Source organism: Poecilia reticulata, chromosome 9, assembly GCF_904066995.2.
Source record: "Poecilia reticulata chromosome 9, P_reticulata-male-v2, whole genome shotgun sequence".
Lineage (NCBI taxonomy): Eukaryota > Metazoa > Chordata > Actinopteri > Cyprinodontiformes > Poeciliidae > Poecilia > Poecilia reticulata.
In genome coordinates this window covers 6,280,643-6,297,897 of record NC_088838.1, presented here as the reverse complement: position 1 = coordinate 6,297,897, position 17,255 = coordinate 6,280,643, and the positions used below count along the sequence as shown (strand labels likewise).

The window sequence follows — 17,255 nt, the reverse complement described above, 5'->3', positions numbered from 1 at the left end:
TAAAAGCATCCAGAGCTCTGACAGCACAAAATCTAATTGGTTTTGTCTGGACTGTAGGTGATAGACCGACATGAGGCAGGATCTATTTGTGAAGTGGAAGGAAACTGATGCACATTTTCACATCCGAAAAATGTGAAAATAATTTCCATTCACTCCAGACAAATATCTTTCCATACTAGTTTTAAAGTTGTAGTTGCAGCCGTGTTTCATTCCTTCTAAGGGAAATCAGGCATTGGTTGAAACCAGGGGACAAAATGAAAAAGTTACAAGTTATTGGAAGAAACCCAATATTTTCTCCGCTGAGATTTTATGGCTTCCAGACGTTCCCAGTGTTTCTATCCTCCCTGGATCGCTCATCATAGTGACTCGAGACTTTTTGTCTTCCAGGAAGGCTAAGTGTTGCACAACTTTCTGGAGCTGCAGTCCCTCCCACCCCCTTCCCAAAGCTCTATTCACCACCAACTTTCACCCACAGAAATTCTCACATTGTATTCAATGTGAAATGCTCCACTGAGTCTAAGAAAACTCTGGGAGGGGGGGGGGTCTTTCCCATAAATCAGTTGAAATAATAGTTACAGTCTCCTGAGGAGTTAATGGACTGGGGAGTACATGGAGATTAAAACAAAAATAAACATTGTCCCTGGGTTTGTTCAAGGTCTTTCTCTCTCCTTTTTTTTGTTGCATTTTTTTATTTTTAGCAAGTCTGTTTATTAAACCTCTTTTTGTGGTCCTTTCTGACATGTTGTGCTTATTTCTCATCTCTAAACTGAATCTTTTGTCTCTCTCTCCATCAGGCCGTGCGAGTCACTAAGCCCAACATTCCTGAGAGCATTCGCAGGAACTACGAACTCATGTAGGTTTCTTTTTCTTGCTCCGACTAGTTTTTTCTTCTTCTTAACAAAATAGCCATTATGCTTATTTTAACTCCCATTGCTGGATGATGTGATTGTGGGAGGAAGCTGTTTGAAGTCATTCCCTAAACATGCAAAATGACCCAACAGCGAATGATCGCTCATGGAAAAACACAGATTTCCCGAAAATGAAGCTCTTCCAATTAGCTGCAGATCAGTGACGTGCAGTGAGGTTCATAGCTGGTGAGGCACCGACTTAATTATAATTGGATTTACAAATCTAGACCCCTGCATGTTATTGTTTACATAAGGAAATTTCGCGCATGTTTACAACGCTGGAGGGCAAAAGACTATTCTTTAACATGTGATGTTTAGCTGCACCGCCGCCGCAGAATAATTCCGTTATCTCAAACTTAGACATATAGATATTATTCATTTCGTGCTGTGCTTAACGGCAAAGGGAGAAACCGTTAAAGTACAACTCAAAACCACGTCTTTCTCGCTCTCTGTATCAGCGTGGCTACTGTATGGCTAGATCGCTGTTACTCTGCAGTTGTGGAGTCACAATGTCTGGGTTCATGAGCGCCCCCAGCGATGAGGCAAGAAAACTGCCTGCCTCACCTCGAGTCTGTTCTCTGCCGTTTCTGATCGCTCCTCAGCACACAAAACACGTTACACACACAGTTGGTGATAATAAAAGCACAGTACATTAAATACATAAACTGAATTATGGAAAATCAATTCATACATTAAATGTTTTTAACCATTTTATTGGTGACGCACAGACAGGAGGAGCATGCTCTCATAGAATGGTAGCCAGTGCAGTTAGCGAGTGGTTGCACAATCCCAGGTGAGGCTCAGCTCACTGCTGCCTCACCAGCTTCGCTTCTAAGCATTTGAATGGGAAAATGCAAAAATTCAGCGATTTTGACGAAAAAAAGCATCAGATTTGGTTAAATTAAATGAAAAATGGGTATAGTACAAACCACAGGGTGAAAATATCTTTATAAATGATTTTATTATTATATATTATTTTTTCCATGATGACAGGTCCATGATGACGTCACTGCCGCAGATATAGTGAATGTGAGTGCAGCTTGGACATGTTTTAAAAAACTTGACTGTTCATAGGTATTTTATAAAGAAAGCATGCACAGATGGAAAACATCTCCTGCATCGACAAAACTGAAGTAAAACAAAGTATTTTAGGGTCTGTCAGGTATAAATAAAGACTGTGATGTAGGGCTGTTGTAAACGATTATTTTAGTAATCGAGTAATCTATAGATTTTTCTTACGATTAATCGAGTAATCGGATAAAAACAATTATGAAATAAAATATTGGTAAATCTTCCATAACACCAGTGTTACTATTGGATATCAACATCAGTCTATTTTTTCCACATTTAAGCTTCCCTACCAGTTACTTTTTTGTAGACTGGGGGAGCAATACGGGATATTTACGGCTCCTCTGTTCAGAAACTCATCTACCCGCCATGTTCCGCCTCCCGTTTGTTCAGACCGGGATGATTTAAGTTTATTGTGCGGTTCGTCCGTAAAGCTGCTCTTACCCTGTAAGCATCAACCCTCAGCCGCCCGCCGTGTTCAGTCTCTCCGCTCACCTACATAAATCCTTCTCAGCTTCTTCCCGCCGTTCAACCAGCAGCTCCGGAGCAGAAAGGCTGCCGAACTCCCGGCATCGCGCCAGTCATTTTAAGGATGTTTATTGGTCCCACAAAAACGATAAAAACCCGAAATTATCACCAATCAGTAAAATGCCTGCGGGCCGAACTTGAAGATTGGACGTTATGCTGCTAACACGTAGCTTCCGTCAACAACTCAGAGGCGGAAGTCAGAGCTCCGCTCAACGCAAATAATGTTCCGGCTGAAACACGGTGCGCTAAATGATAAAACATAAATTAATGAAGCTTCGAGGCAGGTCAATTTTCCTCGAGGAATTTTAATAATTGAGGTACTCGAATCACTCGAGAAATCGTTTCAGCCCTACTGTGATGTCAACTCCATTGTGACAGCCTACAAGGCAGGCTTAGCTCAGAAATAAAATGGAAAGTAGAGTAAAATCAGGCTATTAAAAGACCAAATGCAGAATTTGGTCAGATATATCAATTATGTAATTAATTCTGTAGCCTCCTTGTTTTTTTTGTGATCGACTTTTTTCCAGATGCTACAAGTATGTCCCAAAGGTATCCATCTATTGACTGCAGTTTGTGGTTTTACATTCCAGAAACATTGTTTTGAAATTTAATGGCATGTACCATTTAATCTATAAACACAACTTAAAATACTGCCAATAGTGGTGGGGGATACAAACAAGACTACTGGCAACTGAACCCTACGTAAGAACACCAACATGGAAACAAATATTTCTCTGTGTGTATTTGCACAGACTCTTCATGTCAATAAAACTAAACCCAAGTATTTCTATGTTTGCAGCATGTTAACTTGGTCTGGTGTGAGTCATGTGTGCAGAGAATACAGCTTCAGATGAGTTTATGTGCGAGGTATGCACAACTGTTGTCTTCCCAATGTTGCCCCCTTAAGAAACTTTCCACCATTCCCAGAAACGAGCCATTTCTTGATTCTGGGTTTGGAGTCAAGAGTTGGCTCTTCCTTCAGTTTGTCAGAAAACTGTCTACTTCCTTCAGTGTGTCAACATTATGAGAGGTGAAATAGTTTTCACTCCAGGGGGACACCATTGCAGAAGCGCGTCCCTGAAATGCAGCTTCCTCAACACCTTGGCATGTAATTACCATCTCAGTAATACCACACCGGTTGAAACTTTTTGGTCCATTAGTCATCGCCCTTTGTGAAACACTGACAGTGCTGCTGACCGCAGTGCTCTAGTTCACCTAGCGAGGTCAGCTAACTTCTATCAGTCCGAACATCAACACTCTTGACTGCTTGGTGTCCCGTGAGTAATGAGCAAAGGAAATCTCACACATGATCTCCCAGATTTTCTCTGAGTGCTCAGAACAACAAAATAACTTGTCACAACTGAATGACTCCACTCCTTCTGTCTTTGTTTACATCTTCGGTTCCATTGAATCCCTTGCTTGGAAACTTCCTGGAGCCATTCCAACCTTCAGCACTGCAGCTTACCGCCCACCTAAGCCGCACAAAGACTTGTTAAATAACTTTTCTGCTTTACTCACTCACTCATCCACTCTCTCACTAAATGTAATTTTGTTGAGGGATTTCAACAAAATCACAGGGGATTAGAGAACTCCACTTCCCAGTGAGGTTTAGATTACATCAATTTCTTGGTTTCCCCATTCAAGACCCCACGTCTTCCAGAACATTACGAACCAGGGATCTCATTCAAGAGTGATGATAACCAGACTTCTGACTCTTTCCTGATGAACTGGTTACTCTTTACGTGTTTTGATGCTTTGAATTTCATTCTTTACAATCTTGCTCCGATGGAAACTCGTTAAATTTCACCATACTGTATCTGGAGTTCACATCTGTTAGCCCAGTTCTTCTATGCTCAGCCCACTTTGTGGCCGTTTAATTACTGCTTTTTTTCTGGTCCAGTTCCTGATTTTATTTATTTTGTTTTTTGAAACCATTGGATATGACCAAAATAATATTTGGTCCCAGAATAACGCAGCCATGGTATAGTAACTAGAGAACAGGACATTATATCATACTTTCTGCCAGGCATGGCTCAAACTCTGCCAAAAAAAGTTCCTGTTAGAGAGTCTGGTTGCTACTCTACATGGCGACAAATTACAGATAAGTCCTTGTCCTTGTTCTCGTTATGGCCAAAAACACAAAGCTTCCTCCTAAAGTCTAAAAATGTAAATTATTGAGGGGAAATTTTGACCTTCACCAAACCAGACTGCAGAGTCTCCTCTCTGTGTGTTTTATAGTTTGGCTCAACCTGGATTCCAGTGAATCATTTTATCCATGGAAAAAATATAAATACAAGACATTTCTTGCCTTTTAGAAACAATAAAAACATTTTGTATTTCATTTATTTTATTTTTTTTACTGATTATATTTTATGTATTTATTATTATATTTATATTATGAAAGCCCAATTTAGACAACTTGAGTGGCTCCATTTCAAAAACACAAATTCAAGTATCTGGTCTAGTTACTAGTTCAAATATCTTACTTCACTTGAAATAAGACAAAACTAACTTATAAGTAGCTTTTCAGCTAAGTAGGAGCTTGTTTTACGTCAATTCCTTAATATTGATGGAAAGTACTAGTTCCACTGGCAGATTGTTTCCCTTATAACAAGAATAATGTCTTATTATTGAAAAAATCTGACAGTAGAGCTATGTTACGACTGGCTCAATGTCATAACAAAAACATGAAACCATACCATGGTTAAAGTGAAATAAAGTAAATGTTTATTAACACAAACAACTATCAAAACAAAAGAAACTCAAAAGTGCAAAAGACGGGGAGCTGGGGCCTGGCAACTACCATTGCCTCTGCAGGATGGACGCTGAGGGCCATAGGCGACAAACCACCAACGATCAGTGACAAGCCACCCAGCAGCCGCTGAAAGACGGAGACAGCCAGCTTTAAGTATCCTGCACTCCAATCACCCGATCAGGCACACCTGCAAATGGGAGGAGCACAAAGAGGGACAACAAGACCAGCCTACAAGGCCCAGGGCCGTCACACCCCCACCCATAAAAAGCAGGTTCCTACAAGGAACCCTGCTCCTGCCTAACTCACCGTGCGTAAACAAACACAGCCACCATTTTCACCAGTCGTACTTAGCAAAGTAGATATGTAATGCCCAGGTTTTCTTCTCCCTACTCCACTTTCCAAACCAGCAACTGGTGCACTCAGAAGCTCTTTTAAGGACAAGAAAAGGAAATAAAGAGAAAAGAGCACAAAACAAACTACTAAACTAGAGCGCGAGATAACGCATCGGCTTTTACATTGTTTTTCCCTTTAATGTATTGAATATCCATGTTAAGACGCCCATGAATCAGAACGCTGTCCAACTCATCTGTACCGCCGTCATTCCTCACAGGTGACACTGCGCTATCCGTGGTGCTGAAGGTCTCGCTGCCTCCATCAAGGCTGTTTACGGTACACACCGGGGTAACACCATGAGGCTGAAATAAAACGTCATGAGCATAATATGCTTTTAACGTGTTAACATGACACAACTGGTTTTTCTTTCTCCGCTCTGGCATTGATATTACATAGTTCTGGTCGGAAACCCTCTCCAGGACCATATATGGACCAGAAAATTTAGCCTGAAAAGGAGAAGTCATGACTGGACACAAAGCTAACACTTGATCACCAGGCAGAAATGAGCGAACCTCAGCACGGCGATCAAACAGGCTTTTCATTTTCCTCTGCGCTTCAGTCAGCCTCTCTTTAGCAAGATCCCGCGCCAGATACAAGCGTCTTCTGAAACCATTTACATAATCCAACAAGTTTGTCGGTGGAACGGATTCTTTAAGCCCGTGCGCTACCACAGCCAACGGACCCTTAACGTTGTGCGCAAAAACCAGTTCGTTTGGGCTAAACCCGGTGCTTTCCTGGGTTACCTCCCTGGCGGCCAGCATCAGCCACGGCAAACCTTCCTCCCAGTCGCCCGCCAGTTCTGTACAGTAAGCTCGCAGGAGAGACTTCAGAGACTGGTGGAAGCGCTCTAACGCCCCTTGACTCTCTGGATGATACGCTGTTGCTTTACTGTGTCGGATCCGTAACTGCTTCAAAACCTGACTGAACAAATGTGATGAAAAATTCGTTCCTTGGTCAGATTGTATGACTTTAGGGATGCCAAACACCGAAAAAAACTGAGTGAGCGCACGTACAACTGACCTAGCAGTTATTGACCGTAATGGATAGGCTGCTGGATAACGTGTAGTTTGACACATCACAGTGAGCAGATATAATGACCCAGCCTTTGAGCGAGGTAACGGGCCAACGCAATCAATTATTAAGTGCTCAAACGGCTCAGATGCGGCAACAATTGGGCGTAATGGGAACGGTTTCAAAGCCTGATTGGGTTTAGCAATGAGCTGACAGACATGACACATCTTAATGTAAGACGATACGTCCTTTTTAATACGCGGCCAGAAAAAATGTCTGAGAACCCGGTCATACGTTTTACGTACACCAGAATGGCCAGACTCGTCATGAGCAACTTTGCACACTGCGGAGCGGAGTTTAGTGGGAACCACTATTTGAAATACTGGCTCACCCACAATGTCAGCATGGGGTAACCATTTCCTCACCAACAACGAGTCCTGCAGGAAGTAGCCACATGCACCATCCGTGATTTCACTCAGCGGGCGCACCTGATCGAAGAGACTCTTAAGAGAAGCATCAGCTTGCTGCTCCGCCACGAACTCGCTGCGAGACAGAGACATGGGAAAACTGGACAATGGAAGAGTCATTTTTTTCACACATTTTTCCTCTTTCCCGCTCTGAGCACGCGTCATGGCTCGAGTAACTGCGCATGCGGTAAAAACATCCTGGAATTCCCTGTTATTCTCGTCAGTCTGAGAAATGACTCGTTTAATCGGCTCCGACTTAACAAGTCCATCCAACTGCACAGTCTCCGCCCACAAATGTGTCCCAGCTAAACCGTTACCTAAAATCACAGAGACTCCGTCAATCGGCAAAGCAGGGCGCACAGCCAACTGTGCGTCACCCGTAAATAGTTCACAGTCGAGATATACTTTATGTAGTGGAACAAACAAGACGTTTAATCCCATTCCTCGCATCGGAACACAGGCACCTGTCTCAGATTCAACCGAGAACGGCAAAACATCAGCTCTAATGAAAGAGTCAAACGCGCCAGTATCCCTAAGGATCTTAACTGGAACCTTCTCCGTGCCGTTTGGCAGTGACACATACCCATCACGAATAAACGGCAGATAGGAGACGCCTACTTCAGAACGCTGAACGTTCTTCGCGTCCTTTAGATGATTCTGCACCGGTGCAGCCAAACCAACACCTTTAGGAGCAGTCTCAAACCTTTGCATTTCAGCTTTAAGCTGATAACAATCCGCCTTAATGTGTCCGCGTTTGTGACAATAATGACAAACCCGATCATCCCGAACAACCGGACTTTTAAATCGTCTGGCCTCATTTAGCTCAGCGGCATCAACCCGATCAATGCGGTACTCGCTTCGCCCAAAAGATTGTCTGAAACCAACCTGATCTGAAAAATCCTTATGAGTCAGAACGTATTCGTCTGCCAACACTGCAGCTTCAGACACGGTCTTAGCTTTCTGCTCATTGATGTAAGTTGCTATGTTTTCCGGCAACCCGTTTTTAAACTCCTCCAGCAAAAGTAGATCGCGGAGCTGATCAAAGTTTTTTACCTCCTGTGCAGCGCACCACCGATCAAACAAAGCGGTTTTTACACGCCCAAATTCCGTGTAACTCTGATTGTCGGATTTTTTGAAGCGGCGAAATTTTTGTCTATATGCCTCGGGTACGAGTTCGTAAGCCTTTTCCACTGCACTCTTCACTTTATCATAATTTAAACTGTCACCAGGTGACATCGAGGCATAGGCTTCCTGTGCTTTACCCGTAAATACGCACTGCAAAAGCAACGGCCAAACATCCTTAGGCCACTTGAGTGTCTTAGCCACACGCTCAAACAAGACAAAATACTTGTCCACATCCGACTCTGAAAACGGTGGAATCAAACGAATGCATTTATTAATGTCAAACTCTGCCCCTGCAGAACCGCTGTCCTGATCAGCAGAACCGCGTGCTGAGTCGCGTTTCGCAACTGCCTCCAATTCCAGTTTGCGCATTTCAACTTGATGTTGCAGCTCCAAACGACGCATCTCCAATTCCAATTCCATTTTACGCACTTCAGGGTAAAACGGCCCAACTTCACCCTGTGTGTTTGGTGCGGGAGGTGGCAAAACCTCTTGCTCAACCAATGCGGCGTATAAACGTCCTTTAATAACCCCCTTTTTCTCTTGTTTAACCACAGGTATGTTAAAATGAGCAGCAATGGCTATGAGATCGTTTTTAGTAGTACTATTAAACTTCTCCAAAGAGGGATCAGCTACAAAACTTTCCAGGTCAAACTCCATTTTCGGGACGAAAATTAATCACGTCACAGAAAGAAAAAACGCCAGCTAAGCGCCAACTACAGCGTGAAGTGAAAACAAATTGAAACAAGTGCACAATGGGTCCAAAGTAACCATGTCCCCACTATACTTTACCTGCCTGCCACGACTCACCTGATAAACTGATTCCTGGCTCTTCACGTGGATCGGCGGCGGGTTTATTAAGCACCAAACCAGTAAGAAATTAATCTTACGGACTGCCCCCGAGATCACTGCTCGCACAGTGAACGCTAACCGCAAACCCCCACGACACTATCAAAATAAACAGGTGAAGTCTAAAGCGACAGCACCTCTTAGCCTAGCAGGAGACACAGTCACTAAAATAGAACCAACACTGATGCACAAGCTCAAAAAACATTTCACTCACCTGCATATTGAACCAACCTACCAAATACGCCACAGCTGCCCAAAACAAGCCGGCCAAAAAAAACGTGTCACACCCAAATGGTGACGTCACTGCTCACTCCTACAAACACGAAAAAAGATGAATGACAAAACATCACGCATTCAAACCATCAAGTTTACAAACTGTAGGAATTCTTGCTTTGGACGAGCCCCCATTTGTTACGACTGGCTCAATGTCATAACAAAAACATGAAACCATACCATGGTTAAAGTGAAATAAAGTAAATGTTTATTAACACAAACAACTATCAAAACAAAAGAAACTCAAAAGTGCAAAAGACGGGGAGCTGGGGCCTGGCAACTACCATTGCCTCTGCAGGATGGACGCTGAGGGCCATAGGCGACAAACCACCAACGATCAGTGACAAGCCACCCAGCAGCCGCTGAAAGACGGAGACAGCCAGCTTTAAGTATCCTGCACTCCAATCACCCGATCAGGCACACCTGCAAATGGGAGGAGCACAAAGAGGGACAACAAGACCAGCCTACAAGGCCCAGGGCCGTCACAAGCTAGAACTTCATCAATATTGAGGAATTATTTACCTAAAACAAATAACTTCCTGCTGAAAAGTTACTTGTAAGTTTGTTTTGTCCGATTTCAACTGTACTGTTAGATTCACGCTAGAAATAGACCAAAAATACTCTGTAAGGTCTGTAAGGTTTTTGCAGTGCACATAAGAGAACTGGCCTCACTATCCATAGAAAAATCCACCTGCTGCTCTCTGAGGACTCTGTCACCAACGCAGAAATCCCCTACTGCTCTTGTTGAATCTCTCCCAACAAAGAAAACATTAAGTCATTTGTCAACAAAAGTCGTCTCAGAACCTGAGACCTCCCCCATGTTGTTTTTTAATGAGGAAGTGCGCATACTTTACCGACTCCTCAGTTGTCTCGTCCTGGGAGGTTTGTAATTAATCTTGGTTCTTTTCTTTCCAACATCCAGATGATTCATCAGAGATTTGACCAATTTCTAACTTGCCTTTTATTTCCAAAAGTCAAGAAAGAACCATTGCTGCTCAAATTCAGACCCATTTGACCCAAAGTTCTCTTCAAGAATAAATCCACTCCCAGAACTTTTTCATTTTATTTCTCTTTTATTACAGTATTTTGATGTACAGCTTCAATAGCCATACATGATGATACAAAAAAAAAACCCTCATTATTTCTCAATATTTTTAGGTAACTGTTTGGCTGCCACAGCCCCACAAACAAACACTGGTCATAAAAAACATGCTAATTTGAAACAGTCTTTGTTTATGTCACCAGCTAAATAACAATGTAATTTTTATCACTGACCTGCACTCGGTAAATCATATTTACTAGTTTATGAATATTTGTTGACGCTCTCATGGAACAAACTGTGGAAAAAAGAGTGAAAATAATGCCGCCAGTTTTTGAACTTTCCAAACACCACTTTGATTTTATTGTTGTCATAATGAATCAAAATTATGATCAAAACTTTTTCACAGTAACGATATACAATGTGAGAAATATCCATCCCTAATTTAAAGTATTAGAAATAACAGAAGATTTTTTCTTTCCTCTAGTCACAAAATAACTTTAAATTTAGCAGCCCAAACTTTTTACTAGGAGACTTTTTCAAATAAAAAATAAAAAAATTCACAAATTTGCATCACCTCCTTCCATTTTTATAATTTTATTGGATTTATCCAGGGTCAATTTTAATATATTTATTTATATTAAATGTTGTCTAGTATTTTTATTAATGCTAGATCTGGATTCAGGAGAAACCCTTGGACTAGACCCAGTCTCGGTGCCCTATTCACACAAGTTTCTTTTACGCCTGAAAATTACAGTAAAGTGATTAGGCATTTGTATTAAAACATATATAGACAACAATTTTAGTTTTCTGGTACAATACTTTTTTTTTGTCTTTTATAAAAAAGTTTTATAATGGCCAGCCAAAATATTAAAACAATACCGAATAGGAAGAATGGAGCTCACGCTTAAGACTTTTTTTATGTTTACGTGGGATTCGCTTGGGGTCAAAGGTTAGGTTAGGTTTTGCAATAATTGTGCATTGGTTGTCTACACAAAACCACAAAAAAATGAAAACCCTTCACTATATGTCCTTTGTGTAAGTGGTGAAGAACCACAACGCAGAAAGAATTATGGTACACTGAAAAGGCTTTTTGTTTTAAAAATACTTTTTGTTGTAAAATAACTCAAGAATGGAAAGATGACAGTTGTATCCGGCTTTGATTGACTGAACTGAGGAGTATAAAAACTGAGGGTGGTGATTACAGGAGTGAAAACTGGTGGTTGATGAGCCTAAGGCAATACAGCTGTGAGAGGAAGTTAAGGACAGGGAAAATGTAGCCAAACAAGATGAACACAGGAAATGAAAAACTCCATAATAAATCTCACCCAAAATTCAAAACAACAAGCCCTCCCTTCAATTCACAACAATATAAGCCTGTTAGTTTGTTTTGGAAACTTAATTTCCTGCATGAAGGAGTTAATGTGAAGATGAAAGCCATCTTTACTTTTATCCAGAGGGAGAAATGGTTTTGGAACATGGATCCACTTCTGATAAAACGTTTTCTGACCTTGCCATCGTCCTCTGTGTTATTTCCTCCCGTCTCTGAAAGTTCATAGCACTTCTTTTAAACTGCATTACATAAGACTAGAATGATGGCTCTTTTGCATTACACAGCCACTCACAGTACTGCAGAATGTACATGTTCAGTCTGATGATGTGAATTCTTAACCTGCCGTCGAAGGTAAAAGCCCAGATTTGTTGAGGATCCGGTTTTCCATGACGATACACCAAAACATAAGAAACTACACCTCTACAAAAAAAAAAATCAGAGACCACTGCAAAATCACCAGTTTTTCTGATTTTATTCTTTAAAGGTATATGTTTGAGTAAAATGAACATTGATCTTTTATTCTATGGATGCCTGACAACATGGCTTTGAAATTCGAAGCAAAAATTTAGTATTTATTTTTCAGGAAACAAGGAATGGTCAAAATCATGAAAAAGATGCAATACTTTCAGACCTCAAATAATTCAAAGAAACCTAGTTTACATTCATTTAGAAACAACAATGCTGATGTTTTAACTCAGGAAGAGTTCAGAAATCAATATTTGGTGGAATAACCATCAAGTTTTCAACGGGTTAAAACCTCAGTGGTCTCTTAATTTCTTCCAGAGCTGTACATAACATTCCTCTGTTGTTGGTAGAAAGATAATAATGTGTGCTTTTGTTTCTTGTGGTTTTTGTTTTCAAGGGAGAGTGAAAAGACAAAACTTCTGATTTCCCAGCAGACACAAAAGGTTGTAGAGAAGGAGGCAGAAACGGAGAGGATTAAAGCTGTCATAGGTGAGGGAGACACTGGAGAATAATGATCCGTCTGTGGCGTTTTACACACCGTCTGGTTTAATGTGAATAATTCTCGCTTTGTTTTGTAGAGGCTGAGAAAGTGGCGCAAGTTGCAGAAATCAAGTTTGGGCAGAAAGTTATGGAGAAGGAAACTGAAAAGAAGATCTCTGAAATTGAAGGTTTGTACGTAAGCAGTGGATTATAGGATTTCACAGATCTTATTTTCTCAATAGACAAAAGATCCCGAACAGGTTCAGGTGTGGATTGGGACTCCTTTTATGTGGAATGAGGTTGCACAGGGTTACTGCTGTTATTTCTGTTGTCTTGCTATAAAGCTAGCACAGCACAATAAAGGTCTGTTGTGTTTGTTCTGGACAGATGAAGCTTTCCTGGCCAGGCAGAAAGCCAAGGCTGATGCTGAGTTTTATACGGCACTGAGAGCCGCTGAGGCCAACAAGGTAACCGGACGACACAACCTCTCACCTGCACTTTATTCTCATCCAACATTCACTTCACGATTTGACCCAGTGTGTTATAAGCCTGGCGGGCCACCAGGCTTTCCTTTCCTCTTCCACCAGGCTAAGCATTGTTTGTTTTAAATTAAATAGGGTTTTTTATACGCCAGTAACAGTGACAGTAAAGACGGATTAAGATAGATTTATATTTGCCTCACATGCCATTTATTTCCAAATTATGATGCCTGCTGGGGCACCTCAAAATTTTTGTAACAACATTTTGTAAACATAAAAGCTCAGTGGTTCGTTGGTGGACTTTCCTGGCATCCCTACCACCGGATTTAACCGTTTCTCAGAGGGAAACCCCATACTCTGCTACAAAATTCCTACTTTAACTTTTCTTCCACAGATTACTGTATCTAGAGTCAGCGGAGCAATGAAGTTCAGCCAACTTTAAAATGCTAACTCGTGATTAATCTAAAAAGTTTCGCACATGGATATTGCATAATGCAGATTAAATAGATATTTTTGTTCTCTGTTGTGTAACATGTAGATAACTTTTAGCTTGTACAGGAAATAGTTTTTCAATGAACTCGTTTTAGATGAGTTCAGCTCATTCTTCTCTCAGCTTACTGGCTGTTAGGTTAACATTTACTATAAAACACAACATGATTCATTTTCTGATGACTGAATTTCCTCCTTTTGACTGGTATACAGATTATTATTAGTGCTTCATTTTGAGCCATATAAAAGGCCTTTTATATCCCTAAAGAGGCCAAAATGGAACAAAATAAATATACATACATTCACAAATACACAATCATTTACAATAAATATAAATACAGTAATTGCAGGACACTTTCTGAGTCATCCAGTTCATGTTATGTATAATAATACTATATCTAGACATAAACAAGAACGCATTTTGCCCAAAAAGGAGTGGAAAGAAGATGAACTTATTTACTTCCACTCCTAATAAACACCTTTAAAAAATAGTTAAGTAAGTTACTTACTTATAATCCCATAATCATTTTTGTTACGGTGATTAAAAGACGCATTTGGCCAAGCAATTTTCAATACTAAATTAAAACTTTAAGACTTGCATGTCTTTACTTGAGACTTGACCCGGGTGGAAGACCTTCTCGCAAATCAGTGACTTGGTCCCATTTCTGCTTCTCAACCCCCCAGTGGGTCATGGCCAGACGGCCACTCACATTGAACCTGGTTCTGGTGGGAGTTTTTCTTACATCCCTGCTCTCAGCATGAGGAATTGCTGCAGTCAGTGACTCAGTTAGCTGGAAATGACGGTGCACTCTCACTACATGCTTGTTCGGTGATTTGATGCAATCAGCTGGGATTCTGTAGACAAAGCTTTTACAGCAAGTGGCGTTAGAAACTGAACTTGTGTTGTTTTATTTCTAGGAAGACTTTGACAATGTCTGCATGATTGGATTTGATTTACTTTATATGCACTTATGTAGATTAAATGGGAATTTTTGGAGAGTTTTTTTGGCAAATGTGTTGAGACAACATCGTCTGTAAGTCGGTTGTAGTTATATAAACTAAATCATTGTTAGTTTATATAACTACTTTGCAGCTATCAATCACACGGAACATTCGTGTCAAGTCAAGTTTATTGGTGTAGCTCATTGCAGCAACATGCTTTGCATGATAGATTGGTCTGTAAATGTGCTATAGGGACTTGTCCAGATTGTTTTGGGGTTTTTTTTGTTTGGTTTTTTTTGCTCAGCAGTGGTTTGATAACTGCTGTTTTTAAAACCTGTGAGAAAACACCTGGTAAGCAGAATGAGATTTGAATCAGATCAGATACAGACAAAGCTTAAAAGTTGTAAGATATCAAGAGAGGGGGAGGAGCTCAGCTGATGTATAATTTCTTCAAAGATTTATGGTTGAGTTGGTAAAATTGTAATTTTCTCTACATTTGTTTTGATTGGACGCACGGCGAGCCTAAATGTATTCACAGCGCTTCAAGTAATCCATCGATTATTTGGTTACTTTTTTTTTTCATAATTACTTTTTCTGATAAGCAAGTACATGTAATGCTAGCCAAAATGTATTTCCTTGTATACATGTGTGTGCCAGATTCTACACTAACAATCACAGATAAAAGTGATTATCTGTGATTGCTGATGTTTTTGCAAAAGGAACAAAAACATCAGCTGTTAGCAGCTGTGTGCGATCTCGATGCATGTAATAGATGTTTCCTGCTGAGGAGTTTGAGGGCGTTCTCTTGTGAAACTCCAGTCCTGTTTTTATTTGGTTTAAAGCAGGGGTGCACCAATCTATCTGTGCTGATTTCCTTCATTTTTTGGAAATCAGTGATTGGCCAATTTTATCCACTGATCTTATCTACCTTAGCAAATGTGTAATAATCAACCACTGCCATCTTTTGCTCTTTGTTGATAAAGGTTTGACTGACAGACCAGCCCTCCATGTTATGTCTGCATGTTTACAATTAACAATAGTGACCCATTGTTGCCAACTCAACAACTTTCTTGCTATATTGAGCATCATTTCAGACAAAAAAAAAATTGGTATCGGCCAAAATAGAAATCGGCAAATTAAGCTTTTTAAAAGATCGGTAATCGGCCAGAAAACTGCAATCGGTGCACCTCTAGTTTAAAGTACTCCCACACTTTTTGTCTCTTTTTTGATGGAGCTTCTTTCTCTCCCTCGGGGTCTCACTCCATAGCTGCTAATAGCAATTAGCATTCATCCACAGCTCTTTGTCGGAAGGAAGTGAGAGTGTTGTGCAACAGAAATAATTATTCATCTGGAATACTGACTTGATAAATCATTATACAGCCCTACCAGGTAACAGCCTCTACCCCTCTTAAAATACTTTTGCAAAAGTATTTTTGCAAAATCACATCACATAAGTCACATGATCAACAACTGGATGTTGCCACTGGCAGAAACCACGAAGAAGAAGGTGACAGGAAGTAGCTGGAGCAACATATTTTTTTAATGACTTATCTCGTGAACAAGCTTATCCACATATAATTTGAATTGCGTTTCTTATTTAATGGAAACACCACAAATGCAAAGTTGTTTTTTTTGACATTAGTGGAATATCAACAAAGTTTTGTGCACATTTGTAACAGAAATGCAGCAACTGACTCAATCAGTATATGTGTCTTTAATAATAAAAATTTTCCAGCCCGGATATCAAAGTCAACTGAAATCAGAAGGTATGACGTAGCAATTACGCTAAACCAAAAAAGAGGGAGGGGGGGATCATTCTAACAGTTGATGTTTACATACAGTATTTGTTTACATACAGTATTTTGAAGTATTGTCTGTGAGTTTGTAATGGGGAGCCCTGGCCAGAAGCTAATGCTGATTGTGGGCCTGTGGCATGAAAAAGTTTGGGAACCCTTGGCTTAACACAAATAGTGAACCAGCCAATCACAGGGTAGCAACTAATTGCCTTTAGGCATCTAGATGTACTGAAGACAAACCAAGTATTAGAATCCAGAAGACAGGGAAATTGAATAACTTTTAATGGGGCGTAGTGGTTGATGCCAGACTGGCTGCTCTGAGTTTTACAGAAAATGTGGATCTACTGGGGTTTTTACCTACAGCCATCTGTTAGATTCATTTAATGCTCCTAGCAAAAGTAAGAAGCAGCTGTGTTGATGTTGCCTCTTCCATGGTAGAGGTCAGAGCTGGATGGGGATGCTGGCTTGAGATGAAAGAAAGGCAAACGAGGCTCAAATAATGACGTGTTACAGCCAAGTATGCAGAATACCATCTCTACACACACATGTTGAAACTTGAAATAGATGACCTTCAGCAGCAGTAGAGACAGCTAAGAGCAATACTTATCCGAATTAGACAATTTGAAAAAAATTGCATAATCCAACAAGTCTGGATTTTAGTGGTGGCATTCAGATGGTAGAGCCAGAATGTGGTGAATGTACAACATGAAAGCAGTAGTTTAATTTTAGGCCCACAGCCTACGTGAGTGCTGTTGCTCAACATGTCTGTTCTTATATAACTAGTCTACTCGTATTCTCATGGTTTCCTCCAGCAGGGTAATTCACCATATCACTAAACTCAATGTTACCTCAGTTTTA

General features: G+C 40.6%; 1 protein-coding gene across 1 annotated transcript in view; it reads left to right on the top strand.

Moving 5' to 3' along the window:
* Positions 1 to 17,255, top strand: part of erlin2 (ER lipid raft associated 2) — a 37,783-nt gene that overhangs the window by 15,220 nt on the left and 5,308 nt on the right. Inside the window, exons 8-11 of the mRNA XM_008417677.3 lie at positions 795 to 853; positions 12,609 to 12,700; positions 12,790 to 12,879; positions 13,079 to 13,158. Coding sequence (XP_008415899.1) covers positions 795 to 853; positions 12,609 to 12,700; positions 12,790 to 12,879; positions 13,079 to 13,158 — 321 coding nt within the window. The remainder of the gene's footprint in view (positions 1 to 794; positions 854 to 12,608; positions 12,701 to 12,789; positions 12,880 to 13,078; positions 13,159 to 17,255) is intronic.